Below are 16163 nucleotides of genomic sequence, written 5' to 3'. Positions count from 1 at the left end.
ACATAAACATTGTCTTCAGGTACCAGATAGGCCCATTGTCTCCAGGACTGGCACTATCTTAGAGTCTTTATTAGAATTTCTAGCCTAGTTCCTTCGCCTTATAGTCCCCCAAATACCTTCATATAGCAAAGATACTAAGCATCTACTAAAAATCTTGGAAAATTTAGAGTTTAACCATGAAAATCAACTTCTGATGACTCTCTATGTAGAATCTCTCTACACAAGCACACCCCAAGAAGTGGGTATTTGTGTAATTGGAGGTTTACTCTCAGGAAGAGAGTGGGATTTTAAGGCACCAAAAGAATGGTTAATTGGCCTCATGTACTTGGTCCTCACCAAAAACTATTTTGAATACAATGGCACAATTTACCTGCAAATGCCCAGGACATCAATAGGCAGAAACTTAGCTCCCAGCGCAGCATGCCTGTACATACATAGTTTTGAGATGGAACATGTGTGGTCTGATGATCCGTTTAAGGATCATGTGATTATGTGGCGACTGTATATTGATGATATACTTGTTGTCTGGGAGGGAAATAATAAAAAAGCAAAAGACTTTCTTAGTTAGTTGAACACACGCAACCACTTTTTGACTTTCACCATGACAACAAATAACAATGAGATACCATTCCTCAATGTGAAAATATTTGGAACAGGAAGCAAATAAAGACTAGTATATAGAGAAAACCGACAGATAAGAACATCCTTCTTGATTTTGAGAGTTGTCATCCACGATCACTCAGAGATCCTCCCTTTAAGACAGTTCCTGAGGATCCGTAGAAATTGCTCTCACATTAAAGAATACAAAAAAGTGGTGGCTATCCTATCTGGCAAGTTAAGGGCCCAACACTATCCTAAAAGAATTATTGATAGGGCTAACTCAACCACTACCAACTTGTGTAAGCACATACAATAACCAGTCTAATGCATTGAAAAAGACCATCATGAAACACTGGTGAATCCTTAGCTGTGGGAGATTTACAGTATGAGAAACCACTGTTCTTTTTTAAGAGAAACTCTAGCCTGAGATACATTCTTATCCATGCTAGACCTGAACTGGAATGCAAGGCACCACATACTTTATGGGATCTTCTCAAGGTTACTGGACTTTTCCCATGTGGGAATTGTTCGGTATGAGGGTTGACAGCAGCAACAAAGATGGTTGCTCTTGTAATGGGTACACCTTGGGAACAATAGGGGCACAACATATGGAATTCTAATAATGTAGTGTACATGATTAAATGCTCCTGTAACATGTTCAACATAGGCATGACCTCGAGGAAAGTTGAGATCCGTATTGGAGAGCACCGTAGCAATATCAGGTGTAAACGCAACACTGCACGCCTAACAGCACATTTCATAGAACACGAACACTCAGAGGACGATCTATTTTGGACAGTTCTAGAAATAATATAAACAAGATATACCAAGTCCAAGACCCTACTACATCGTGAACAGAGGTAGGTATATTGATTACGTACGGACATCATAGAACTCAATGATGACACCCAACTTTCCCAGCTTAACTCAGTGTTATCGACAAAAATCAATCCTGTTGACATAGAATTAATGTGTCTTCTCGTTATTATTTTTGAGTGATGAACATTTCCTGATAATATACACCCAACACTTGGATGTACTTACTCAGCAAGGCAACTATGACCTGATTGATGACAAATCTCTTGTCTTCCCTCCATGTGTACCAACATTTTTCTTATTAGTTAGCTGTATCCATTTTTCATTCTTCGGATAAACAAATAAATATAGACAGATTCTTTTATTTCGCACATCTTTCTTAACCTTCATACAGTTTCCAATCGCCAACAACATAAGTTGTAACTCTTTAGTATACCTCACCAACACTAAAACCCTCTACATAAGAGAGATCCCCTTACTAAAGGTTCTTTATCCCCTTCCATGTTCATGACGAGCTCAGCACATGCAGCAGTCGAGTGCTCGTGTCCTTATGACGAGCTGACTTCGTCATGACCACACCCGATTTTATTGCTGTACAGCACAGCAGGGGAATATCGCAAGCAGCGATGAGGTTAAATACCATAATGAGGGCCCAAGAAAAAATATTACTCAAAGGTAAACAGATAAAAGTGTTTTATGCGTACCATTCATTTTTCAAAAACATAATGCTGGTTCCTAATATAACTGAGCGTTGACACCGTCAACAGAGGCAAATTAGGACCGCACTCGGTTTGGGAACTACAGTTCCTGTGACCTTCTTTGCTACACGTCGATCCACCCTATTCAAACACGTTGTATGTGCCAATGTGAAAGTTGGTCTCTTGGGACAGCCACACTGAAGGGAGTTTAAATGGAGCTTTTGCGGCTCCAAAAAGTATCTTCAGGGAGGAGATCACATGTGGACTAAAATAGGTTTGGAGAGGCATGTTACTCTTGATGAAGTAAGTGGGTTTGCCGTAATGCAAAAATGGCACAAGGGGTCATATGGAAATAAAATTGGAGCTTCTGGAGATTAACTAATTATATAATAGTATTGTTCTCTTGATTCCTTACGCTATCATACACTGTATGTTGTCACCCACTCTGGAATACAATTATTAGTGTGTCAACACAGAGGCATGCCCCGCACTCTTCCCATGCAGCAAGTAGGCTACATACCAAGGGTAGGTTCGCTGTCTGGACATGTGTAGTTCGCACACTTGTACTATAAGTGTGCTAACTACACAGTGTTGTGTCCTGTTTTTCCATGTTGCATGAAATAATAATAATAATAATAATAGGGGGTTTTATAGAGAGCTTGGTGATGCACAACGGCGTGTCCCCGCGCTAAGGAACGAGTGCTGTGGGAGAAGTACTAGGCGGAAACCTGTTACCGGGTAAATAATAATGTTTACCCGGATTCTTCTCTAAAGTCCCTAGATAGAGAAGATTGCCATAGTCCATCTTCGATGTAACTAATGCATGCACTAATGTTTGGCGTGCTTTGATTGGCAGAAACTTCAGAACCTTCCTGAGGCTCTTGAGAGTCCCGAAGCATGATCCGACCATCCGATTGATCTGGGGTCCGAAGGTGAGGTTGGGATCAAACCAGATACCCAAATTCCTCGCCTCCTGGCAGGGGATTGGTGCTGGTCCCAGGCATGGTGGCCACCATGCCGACGTCCACGCCGCCTGGCCTCCCCCCACGACCAGCACCTCAGTCGTGCCTCCGTTGAGCTTGAGGCAATTGGCAGACATCCAGGCAGCAAGATCTTGCATGCATGCTCTGAAGATGTCCGCCGCAAGACTGGGCTCACGTGACAGGGAGATGACCAGCTGTGTGTCGTCGGCATACGACACCATGCGCAGGCCGTGACTCTCCACTATGGTGGCAACCGGGGCAACGTAGAGATTAAAAAGAGTTGGACTCAGGGACGAGCCCTGCGGCACCCCCTGGTCCAAGGCTACTCGCTCCGAGTAGCAGTCGCCCTGCCTGACTTGGAAACCTCGGCCCGAAAGGAATGATTGGATCCATTTCAGCGCTGCACCTCTCACCCCTCCTTTGTTCAGACACTGTAGCAAGATGGAATGTGCTACAGTGTCGAACGCAGCGCTGAGATCCAGAAGGATCAAGGCCATAGTCTGGCCCTCGTCAGCGCCCTGCCTGATGGTTTTGGATGCCATGAGGAGAGCTGACTCCGTCGAATGACGAGGCCGAAACCCGAATTGGGTGGGATGAAGAAGGTTGGTCTTCTCCACAAATTGCATTAGCTGCACGTTGGCCACCTTCTCCGCCACTTTAGAAAAATAGGGTAGCAGGGAGATGGGGCGCAAATTATCCAGCTTCTCAAAGCGGATATTGGGCTTCTTGCGGAGGGGAAGCACCACAGCTTGTTTCCATACCTCAGGCATAGAACTGGACCGGAAGGAAACATCCAGCAGATGCCTAATGTAGGGTTCGAGTATCGTCAGGCTATCCCCCAGCCGTTTAGGAGAGGCTGGGTCCCGAGGAGAGCCCGATTTCACTGAACTGCATATTTTAATTAGATCTTCTGCTGGAGGGGTGGTAAAGTTGAGCAGCATGTTTTGTCCAGCTGCCTCTCCTACCGATACTTCCAATTCGTGCCCTACTGAGGGTTGGGCAGGAAAGGCGGAGTAGATCTTGGACACCTTGTCCCCAAAATAATTAGCAATACGATTGCAGGTAGCTGCTGAGTGGTCTTCCCCTCCTGTGGAGGCTTTGGGGACAGCCAGGGATTTATATACACTGAACAGTTCCTTAACTGAGTTCTCTGCACCCAGTATCCTGTCAGCATAATAGGCGGCTTTCACCATCCTAATCTGATTGTGATAAGCCCGTCTATTGACAAGGTATCTCTCTTTCATCTGTCTGTCATAGGCCACTCTCCACTGTCTTTCTGCACGTTTACAGTCCCTCTTGGCACATCGCAGTGCCTCGTTGAACCATGGTGCAGTTCTTTGTTTACGGGCGCCCTCCTTCGATCGGCCTAATGGGGCCGTGCAATCCAAGGCGGCCGTGATACGGTCATTAAGCAATTTATTTGCCGTGTCCGCATCGTCACCTCCAGGGGGGGCCCCTGCGGTAAGAGCCTTATTGAACTCTGGCAGGGAGAACCTAGCCCATTTACGCCTGGGGTAGTTGAGGGGGGTGGGGTCAGTGGCTTTATGTTTAGGAAGATAGATAGAGAATGGTACAAAGAAGTGATCGGTCCAAGGCAGGGGCACAGGAGAAGCCACCGTGACTTCCTCCCAGTTGGCGAATATTGGATCTAGCAGGTGTCCATGCTGGTGTGTTGGAAGCTGCCCCTTTAAATGCAACTGTAGGGATTGAAGTTCTTGGCGGAGCTCCATTGCTCCATTGTAGGACAAATCTTCAAAATGCGTGTTCAAGTCTCCGAGTAACAGAAACTTGTCTCTCCGCATCGCTATCTCCGTGATGCCCTCTAAAAGGTTGCCTTTAAACCTTGCCAGGGGACCCGGTGAGCGGTAGATTAAATAGCCCTTCACCGTCGTGCTCCCATCAATATTTATGGTAAAGACACCAGCCTCACTTCCCGTCAAATGGACTGGTTCCAGTTGACAGGCAAGTTGCCGTTTAAAAACAATCGCTATTCCCCCCCTCTGCCTTCCGGTCTGTCCAGTCTCACCATCCGGTAATCGTCTGGTAGTGCCTGAATAATGTCGGGGTCAGAGTGGGCATCCAGCCACGTTTCTGTGATGAATAGCAGATCTGGTTGTATATCCGCAAGGAGATCGTATATGTCAAGCTTATGGCATCGGAGCGACCTCACATTGATCAGACCACAGGACAGAGAAGGACAACTATCCCGGGAGTCAGCTGTCAATGTACAAAAACGGAATTGGCAATGTCTGCACCCTTCAACCTCCCCTACTTTTATACTATGGTGGCCTGATGTGCAAGCATAGGAGGACAGACTTACTAAAACACTCCTGCTCCAGGTGATTCGGCTTTCGGGGCCAGGGGTAGTGGCCCTAGGCCGTGTCCGGTCGCGGACGGGCGCAGACGGGCTTGGCTTAGGCGCGGCTTCGGCGCGCATCCGGCGCGCCCGCTGCGCCAGCCCGCTGCGCCGTCTGGCCATGATGCACATTATGTAGGAAGTGAGGAGGGTGGGAGGCCGGCGCGACTAGAGTGCACCCCCAGCCACACCTAACATGGCGCCCACCGCCGCCAGACACCGATTCTAAAAACGTCTGGTCGAGGCAGGGAAGAAGGACTAAGAGCGTGTGGAGGGTGTCAGTGTTCCTGAATTACTATTCACATGATAATTACAATTTAAATGCCCCCAAAGTTAAAAAGATGTTTGAGTTTAAAATGCTCCTAAAAACAATTTAGCAAAGGTATTCCACCAGCAAAGTAGTATTTTCCAACAACCAAGCTCGCAGCCCTAGTTGCACTCGCTAGGGAGAGCTCCAAATGGGCAGCGCGGCCGCTGAGATGCGAAGCTAAATAGCCTGGGAGGGCGGGAGGCTGGCGCGACTAGAGCGCACCCCCAGCCACACCTAAGATGGCGCCCACCGCCGCCAGACACCGATTCTAAAAACGTCTAGTCGAGGCAGGGAAGAAGGACTAAGAGCGTGTGGAGGGTGTCAGTGTTCCTGAATTACTATTCACATGATAATTACAATTTAAAAGCCCCCAAAGTTAAAAAGATGTTCGATTTTAAAATGCTCCTAAAAACAATTTAGCAAAGGTATTCCACCAGCAAAGTAGTATTTTCCAACAACCAAGCTCGCAGCCCTAGTTGCACTCGCTAGGGAGAGCTCCAAATAAGAGTTTGTCAAATTGATAGTGGGGTGAAGGATGGGCATTAAACTGACGCAGGTGGAGCCAGAGATAACAAATATTTTTGCAAAAATACCTGTGTCGTTTTGTCATTTTTCATCTGCCAGGTAACCAAAGTGGTAAACCTGTAAAAATCAAAGTCAAAATGTGATCTTAAAAAGTATGTTATATATTTACATGTTGTATGTCTTGTCTGTGATTTATGAGTCTAATAACTCAGGCCTGCATACAAAACAGATTGGTACTGGGGCATATAAACACTACTTTATAGTCCAGATGAAAGCCCAGGATCCTTTGGCCTGGTGAAAACAGGAGCTGAAACATGTGGATTCACAGAGAGGGCGTACGATCATACTTTCCACATAACCTCTAATTTTTTTCATTTTAATCATACCAGAAACACCACCAATAAAAGGGATACCATAAGTGTTTTCTAGGTAGATTTAGCATAAGACCCGGTTGAAGAAATTATCTTAAAGTGCTCCCTTTAAGAGCTTAAATTAGCCTATCCTGGTTTTTAGGGACCAGGATGAGACCCGATGATGAAGCATGATACCAATAGGGTGTGTGAGGGTCTTCTAAACAACACTGAGTGATGTCCTGTACAAGGACTGTGCTTCGATTAATAAATAATTTCAACCTGCCGCTGATATTGGCCAATACATATGCGTAGGACACTTGAGGTGACAGAGATATACAACATATATACACACACACGCATTCTGCTAAAGTTCCATTCTTAAAGTGTCCTCTCCCCACTGAGATTATATCAGTCACACTAAAATCTCTAATAATTTCATTTCTCACCCCATTATCCTATACAAGTGTCTCCGACAAACTGTGCAGCACGCTAACAAAAATTCCAGTCAAACTTTCCGCTGTAGGTAATGTTTTCCTCCTTCCCTCGATCAGTTCTGTTCTCCATTCCCTGGACCACTTTAATGACTGGTCTCATTCAGCAAAATCTATACATTCCCAAGAATTACAGTATGGCGTCAGTCTGCTTAGGGATGATCCCTTTAATCCTAAAAAACTCCTTAGGCAATACCTTCAGGCTTTTGTGTTTTCAAGTCAATTAGCAAACAATTGCTTATCTCTGCAGACAGTCCAATTGGAAAAAGACAACTCCTTCCATTAAAAATATGTCGCTATTTGCGTAAAGAAATGGACAAACCCGTCAGTGCCTTTGTACCTGACCACTGGTAGTTTCTTCAAGGACATTTACAATTGGTCTCCTCAGAGGGTCTCTAAATCCTTTCCTGTTTGTATGTGTTCCTTCACCTGTACACTAGACCATTCAATTAATCTAATAGAGAGCCTGAGCTACACAACACTCCTTACCTTTCTGAGTGAGACAAGTGACACCAGTTAATCTCGGAGCAGATTACACCAGAAATACTCAAACAAGAAGCACATATAAGATTAATTAACTTCATAATGCCCTGATCTAATATCCACTGGATACACTCGGACACAATATGAGCATGATTGGCCAAATGGTTAAATATGGTGTAACTCACAAACTTTTCTTCATGCAGTCTAAAGGGGTAATTTAGGGTTTGATGGAAGTCTGCAGATGCATGGTGTCCCTGTGCCATTTAGAGATTGTGGGTCCACTGAGTATCCAACAGTGAAGGCTCTGCAGGTCCGACAAGTTAAACACTTAATCCGGCAACTTGTCCATCATAAGATCACCTGGTTATTTTATTAGGCATGACAACCATCACTTGTCTTCCCTACTCAGGAGTACCAAGTGAGACACAGTGTTCCCAAGAAAAGAAACTACACAATGGCCCAAACGAGCAGGGAGACATCTCATTAAGAAGCCTCAACACCACTTTGGAAAGTTTCTTGTTGCAGTTCAAAATACTGGGGAAAGTGGCCCACACTCAGGAAAGCATCTGTGCCTTCAATGTAGCAGCTGGAGTGGCATCCCCCAAGGAGGTGGTATGGGAAGTGATGGACACAGAGTCTGCTGATCAAGCAAGCTGCCACTAGGCTTTAAAGGAGGTCCTAAGACTGAGACCCCTTCGTTTGATTGCAATATAACACGAATATTGAATGAATAATCTGTTGATAGGTTATTCAGTGCAAAACTCACATGACATTATATGGCATGTTTGTAGACATTAGGAGAAAGGTCACCTAGCATTCTTACACCTAAGTGCACCAACCTACAACCAGAAATCAAAGCCTGAGACTCACTGGAAATTCTCTCAGGCAAAATTCTAGCAGACCAAACTGCGTATCACCATAAACTCAAGTCCAGATGAAACAGACTGCAGATTTAAGCCAATGCAATAACCGTCTAGTAATGCAGTTACATTTACACCTTTGGAAGAACAAGCCAACTACAAATAGCTTTCAGATGAGGAAACTACTCCTACAGTTCGTAGCGAACTAGAAACACAACACCCTGTTGCTCAATTTATCAAATCATCTGGTCTTTGAAGGGAAAAGGAATGATTCAATTTATCCATACTCATCATATTCCGTCTCTGGCTGGAAAGGACTAAATGGAGTTTAGAAGAACCCAGTGAAGTCACCTGGCATTGTCCTCTGTAACCGCTTATGTCTATGTACTTATGCTGTGTTTTCTCTACCCTGCTCATATGTTCCAACCCATCATTGCACGGTTTGACCTCAAAATATTGTTTAATGTTTATTTTGCTGTTTTTATTGCACATTTTTTGTTTGTTATTCATGTGGGGAATTGCTTACTGACTTTCGTTTTGTTTAACTCAACAGTGCTCTATGTAAAGTGTGCTGAAGCTCTAGGAAGAGGTAGCAGAGATACATTAATAAATGTACTTCAGCGATCTACGACTTATGATCAGACTAGGGACCTCTAGTTGGCCCTCCCGAAAGGTGTCTATTCTCTACCCACTTTGACACATCCCTTTGTGCCCGTAAAGGCTGTCACAGTGGTGGAGGCGATATACAAATCCTAGAAATAAATAACAGCCGACCACTCAGGAAACATTTTAAATATCACATGCAGTATTTCTTCCAGTTTCATTAAAATTTGGATACATCTTTACCATTGCATTTACAATCTATTTTTTTTAACTATTTCTTGTTCTGAGCGTGATCTGGCACGATGACTGACAGCTCGCACTAGGGGAGAGTTCTGGGTAGCATCTGAAAAAGTCCTCCAACATCCTGAACACTGCAACAACAAAACAACCTGAACGCCCCAGGAATGCTGGCTGTCATTTTCTGCTGTTGTTGGGGATGAGGAAGCGGACTGACTTTTCTTGGAGTGCTGAGGCCTACGCAGAAGTGCAGCGGGTAGCCTGCAGGGTGAAGGGAGCAACATAGGAAGGAGCAGTGCAGACACAGCAGGTGTGAAAAGCAAATACTGCTGATGCGGCGCCAACTTGGAGACGTAGAAGGTGAGAGTGCCAGATTCGGAGAACCAAGGCTGAGCCGTGCAGTGCAGGAGACGGGCCTGACCTGCTTGCTGGCTTGTCGCCCGCTGGGGCCATTCCTCACAGGGGGCGCAGTGCTGGAGGTACGGAAGTGAATCCCAGAGACAGCCCTACGGACGGAGGAGACATAACTGTTGACAAGAGAGGCTCTAGGGCAGTGGAGTGGGAAGCATTTAAGTGTGTGGGCAGGGGGAGCGCATTGGAAAAACAGTCGAAATACAGCAGCAGCTGCGGAAAGACCTGCTGTGACACACTAACAAATACAGAGTAGGGGCAGGCCTGTGCGCATGTTAAAGCACTCTCAAGTAATGCCAGATTCCAGCTAACACATTTTAACTTTCTACACCAAGCACACCACTAAAATCTGCCAGAATCTACCCGACCAGACACCCAGACTTGCCCAGATGCAGCCAGCAATATACTGATCTCTTACATATGATGTGGACCTTTGAACGGTTAGAGGGCTACTGGGCGGATGTGGTTGCGAACCTACGCAGTATCACTGGACAGTCTATCGACCAGTTCCCTCAACACTGCTTGCGGGGCTGCTGGGCCCTATACCGCTGCCTAAGGGGAAGAGAATAAAGTCAAAGTTTGCGTTATTGGGGCTGGTGCTGGCAAAAAGGCAAATAGCAATCAGATGGCTAAGGGCGACAGGACCAGCTATAAAACCGGGGAAAGAGACATGATGGAATGAGTCGTTATAGAGGAAATACAGATGAAAATGGTTTGCACAAACAAGTACTTGGCTGATGATATGGAGGCCTGGTCGTCATTGACCAGAGATTTGACGGCAGGAGTGGCGGGAGGACTTGAGGAGGCAATTGATGACACACATGGGTAGCAACTGTGCGGTGTAAATGTGTCCTGAAAGTTCATGCTACATATATATCATGATGTATGTCGCAAAATGTTTTTGCTCCTATTCTCTGTCAAAAGCGTAAATAAAAATATAAAACACTAGCAGCCCGTCTTGACGTTGTCGGGGATGAAATGTTATGTGTGTAATGTTTCACAGCGTTTTTATATGTGCCTCCTTAGCTGTCCCGTATTTGCATCTCCTTAGTTCTGTGTGCATCCTCAGCTTTAAGTTTTTAAGCTTTTGTGTGTGCAAGTGCGTTGTGTTTGATGTTAATGTGACCATGCCCCTTTAGGAGGCACATATTTGCAGCTCCTTCGTTGTGTGTGCGTCCTCAGCTTTAAGCAGTGTCCGGCGTGATTCCGTGCTTGCGAGGGCTGGTTTCAGGCCCGCACGTTGTCTTTCACGTTAACGTGTGTACGCTGAGAGTGCCCTGCGTGATCCCGTGCTTGCGAGGGCTGTTTTGAGGCCCTGTCTGAACCCCAGAGTCCAAGTAAATTGTGAAGTGTCTTTGATAGTATTGTACGCTGCCTGCCTTCAGTGTCCGCTGGAGCCGTTGGAGCGTGAAAGTCACGGTCAGTGAATGTTGCGCTTGTGCGGGCCTTTATTATTTTTCTTCCTGCAGCTACTTGTGAGAAATGTAACGTAACAAAATGAGTGACGGTTTATTTTGATAGTGTAAATTGTAGGCAGTATGTGAAGGATCCGTGAATGCGTCGCAGCTTGTTGTTTGGAGAGCTACGTGTGAGAAGTGATCAGAACGGCAAGGCGGAGCGTGAATTTTTTCGCAAGCCACGCCGTTTTTTTTTTACTTCATTGTAGTGCAACCCCCTAAGACAACGCTAACGCCTAATAATTTAGCGGCGCACTATATATCAGTAATGTTGTGTCATGAGAACGGCAAGGTGGAGCGTGAATGTGTGCGCACATTGCTGGCGCAAGCCGTCCCCCTTTTTATTATAATTTTGTTTTTTACCCGTGTGACAACGCTAACGCTTATGCCCACAAAGGTTGGTTCGCACTATATATGATTAACGGCGCCTGATGCGACGCAGCTTGTTTTGAATTTGGAGCGTGAATGGGCTTGCACATTGCTTCTGAAAGGCGCGCTAGTGAAGTACGCGTCTGAAAACGCTGTTCTGCTACGCCCCTCTGAGAACCGTGCACGCCCACAAAATAATAATGTGAAGTGTAGTTTGACACGCCCAAGTGGAGTTTGACACGCCCACACCAACGCCCACAAGGGACTACTTTACCCCTAAGGTTCTTTGACCTTTCTAATGTATATGGTGGCCAGCTGTATAGCCTATGTCCATCTGTTGCAACTACCCTTTACAATGGTGTATTGGGTGTTGTGATTGGTGCTGTACTTCTTGAGTTTACCCGCCTCAAAGGTTTCAGCTCTCTCTTTATAATAGTAGTATAGATATAGATATGTTTATATTTCTTGTTCTCTCGATCACTGAAGCAATATTCTGAGTAGCTTGCAAAAAAATAAAAAATGAAAACACTGGTTTAAAAGCAGAGGACTGGAGGAAGAGAGCCAAAGAGGGTGCACACGTATCTATGTGTGTGGAAAAAAATCATACCTTTGTGTTCTGTAGGACGATGCGCCTAAATGTAGCGGTGGTTACTTCAGAAATTAAGCGCTGCTCATAGTCGGCCATGGGAGAGGCGCCAACAAGATGTCTTCGGAGGGGGCTGTACTGAATGCTGAAGTTCTGAATAAAAGTCTCTAAAACCAAACACGAAACAGAAAGTGTTAGTACATCGTTTTAGGCTAGTGATAGCTAAAGTATAAGAAAGGCAAAGCGTTTAAACAACTAAAGAGTACACTAAAAATAAACAAGATGTCTTTCCTCAAACACCCAGAGTCTGTGAAGACTGGCCCATTTTAGAAAAGTACTATCCACTTCACCGTACATATTATACTTGGTCTGGTCTAGTGAAAGAATGCCTCACTAGCAACAGAGGGGCTATGAGGCACCCCTCTCAATTTATTGGTTTGTTCAGCTGTCATTCAAGTTTTGCTTTCGCCAAATAGAGCACACAGCAGGCGGCCATGGGTCACCCCAAACTCAGCCACTGGTTGCTTTGCACTGTGGGTGGTGGTATTTGGCCGGATCACATGTGCACATCTTCCTAAAAAGAAGTGCACTTCAGTTCCAGGGCTAGTAGGCCAATGCTTTATCTTGTCAATGTTTTTTTCTTATCCTTTTTTAGTCACCCTAATGTTTTTAAACTACGTCTTCCGGTTACAGTAGTTTCAAGTCAGTAGTACCTTTACATTTTCATCAAAAATAATATTATCCTGTGAAACTAAAAAGCATACTAATCCTGGTTATCAGTACACCAGACTGTTAAAATGCACCATATTGTTCTGAGATAAACATATGCATTAATTATTTATTAACATTAACATTTTTATTGAAAGCACATGGTCATCACAGTTCGATGGCGTGGCGACATTTTTCTTTCTTTTATATTTGATGTATATGTTTGTAATAAAAAATGTATTAATCGCACCAGAGTTCCAAAGCGAGACATACTAGTTTACCAAGGTTTGATTTTCCTAATGGCATTATAAAGGACGCGTCCACCTTTAAAAGGCATTTTTTCCACGTTAGAGATAAATACCTCGCATAAACTTGGAAATAAAAATCCTGACACCTAGATATGAGTTGCGGATTTTACTCAGAAATAGATTTCTTAGTGATAAAAATGATGCACAGAGGGTCTAGCAGTCTTTGTATAGTTTCAACTTACAATATTGTTTATTGATTGTTTGCTGATGACGGCTGCCCTCAGGCCATTCCCACACCTTTCTGATTTAAAAGTAAAAAGCTAAAGGCTGCAAATTCAATTGTTAGCGTGTAAGGGAATAAAAAACCATGCTCGATATGGAAAAGAGAAACACTCAAGTGCAATTCAAAGCGTCTTTTATGTTGCTTGCTTGTTAGTGCTTCGTGCTACCTTGAAACTGCTTCAAAGGACTGTAATGGGGAGGGTTAGAAATCGGGGAATGAAAGAATGAGGTAGGAGTTCTGAAAATATAACCATCTTTCTCAAAGAGTTCATAGGACACTGGTTATTAGGGTGGTAGCCAATTTTGGGTAGCCAACCGTAGGAGTTAAGGCATTTAAATACGTAGAAATGAGAGGAAGAGAGAGAGTAAAAAGCTCCATTAGTTTTCCTAACTTTCATTAAAGGGGCGTGTCAAACCTTCCTCAATGAACTCATCAAGAATTGCAACAAAGCGTTTGTAAACTTGATGCTGGTCAAATGTCTAGGAGGGTGGATCGAAAGAGTTTACTTTCAAGTCTCCTTTCTTCCAAGTCTGGATTTTAAGTCAGCTATGTGTAGTATGGTAACAACAGAGAAAGAATAAATAATTCAATAGAACAATAGAATATAAACATTAAACAAATAGGCTATGAAAGACATTGAAGGACATGGATAGTGGCGTAATATAGGCCCTTGCAACCACCGCGATGCGGGGGCCACTTTCAGCACAGTACCCTGGCATGAGACCTCCTGATTGAGTCTGGAGGGGGGCCCTCCATGTATCTGCGGGGGGCTCAAGTTTTGTTACGCCACTGGTCATGGATTCAAGTGAAGTGCCCCCAGGATGGTGGCGATTTATTTATTAGCAGTTTTCTATGGCACGGTCAGAGTGCAAGAGAGTACTTCACATTAACATCAAGTAGCCCGATAGGGCTTGCAGGAGTAGAACTGCATGGAATACCAACACATATAGGGATAAAATGAATATTAACAATAGCTAATGATTACATGGGGAGTTGTGCGAACCTGATACATACACTAGGACGGCGCAGGTTTCTTAACACTAAGGGAGATAACAAATAGTCCCATGGACGTACACTGAGAATCTTGTTATACAACATGTAATACAAAATCGTGTGGCTGTCTAAGAATCTTAGTTACATCATCTCTAAGGGTTACAAAGCATTCCTCAGCTTGTGAGATGGCACTGCAATATCAGGCGTCATAAGAAGATAGTGTCCTAATATCAGAGGAGATGGAGTTCCAGACACTAAGTGAGTTCTCGGCACATGAAGTTATTCTGTCCCTTTTAGAGTTGGATGTCAGCATGTGGCACTTCTTTCACAGAGGCAAGAGACAGTTCAAGTGGGCTGGTCAGTAGTACACTGCAGGAATGGGATACAACAAGAACTTGGACGGTTGTCAGAAATTTGCGTTGTGAGAGTAAAGACTGATTTGTTTTTAGGATATGTACATTTGGAACGATAAGGTCAGTTTTGTTGCAATGCACTCCTCAAATGAAAGAGGTGCGTCAATATGAAAACCCAGTGAGTTTAGAAGACACGTAAGTGCAAGTGAAGGAGCCAGGCTTGCATGGGTTGGCTGTTTCTGAACAATAAACATACTATTTGGAAGCATTTAATCATAAGGAAGCACCCAACATCCTGTTTTGCATGTGGACGAGGCATGATGTCAGTGGTGATGTCATTGGCCAACAATACTTTGAGGTAAAATTGTATGTTGTTGAAGGATTGGTGAATGCGGATGGGCTGATTAGCTACGGGTCTCCACAGTCTACATCTTCAGTTCCAAGTCTAATTTGATCTGAATGTAGTGGCCTGGATAAGATCATTCTTGTCTAACCATTTTGAATAGGTGGCATGGCCTTCTTTTGAAGCCTGTAGGCAAACTTGTAGAATGGTGTCATTTTCAATTTGTTGATGTACAGACATCACGTTGGCACTGCCCATGGCAAGAGAGCATTTGTCTGCTGTCTCATATTGAACCCATTGAACCTGAAATCATGCTGATCCAAAATGGCCCTCCCCTTTTAGATTGGCCAATTGTGCCCTACCACAACTGTCCCAGTTCCGACATGGTATTTTTGGTAAGCGATAGAGACATGCTAATCGATGGCTAGCTGTTACTGATAGCACATATTGCAATCTTATAAGACTGCTTCACTGGATCTTGCCACCATTGTACACCACCCACTGGACAAAGTTTCTTAATGCTAGAATCTCATCAGGGTTGGTGTATGGCAATGAGATTTGTCTTGGCCTAAACCAACACCTGGTTATAAGCTAAACTATGTTCATATTTGTGCTGCCATAATCATACCTTATATGGCTAGGTGAGATTCAACTTGTAGAAAATGTGTAATATTTTACTTGGCATGGGCGACAGCCATTTTGGCTGTGGTGTCTATTTAGGTTTCCTTCGTAATTCTTTCGTCTTTTCACTCTGCTTGTGCTATCTATTTTAGTTGACTTCCTGACTCAGCTAAAAGCAATGTACGTGCTGAGAGTTTGTAGCTGCCAGTACACCTGTTAACTGCCAATCAATTACTGCTGCCATAAGCATTTCTGTTCCCCCTCCCACTTTGCTGACCATGTAGTTATTCATCTGCCCTTGTTTGCTGATAACTATTTCTAAAACTTGTTCTTCCAATGCTTTGTTCCCTCAGTATTTCCACTTGTACTACTTGTCTACCATTTAAAACAAATGCCCAAAACGTAAATGCCAGTTTAGCAATAGACCTAGAAGTCAGCGATATGATGCTGATTGATATGCATGATATTTATCGTAC

The 16163-nt window shown here is 44.2% G+C and overlaps 1 protein-coding gene across 1 annotated transcript in view; it reads right to left on the bottom strand.

The window, feature by feature from the left end:
• The window catches only part of TXNDC11 (thioredoxin domain containing 11), a 450106-nt gene that overhangs the window by 80424 nt on the left and 353519 nt on the right, over positions 1 to 16163 (bottom strand). The window contains exon 9 of the mRNA XM_078663148.1: positions 12160 to 12305. Within this exon, the coding sequence (XP_078519274.1) occupies positions 12160 to 12305 (146 nt within the window). The remainder of the gene's footprint in view (positions 1 to 12159; positions 12306 to 16163) is intronic.

The sequence above is a fragment of the Lissotriton helveticus genome, chromosome 10 (assembly GCF_964261635.1).
Source record: "Lissotriton helveticus chromosome 10, aLisHel1.1, whole genome shotgun sequence".
NCBI classification, from domain to species: Eukaryota; Metazoa; Chordata; class Amphibia; order Caudata; family Salamandridae; genus Lissotriton; species Lissotriton helveticus.
Note: the sequence above shows the minus strand (reverse complement) of the source record. Positions and strands in the feature narration are given on the sequence as shown.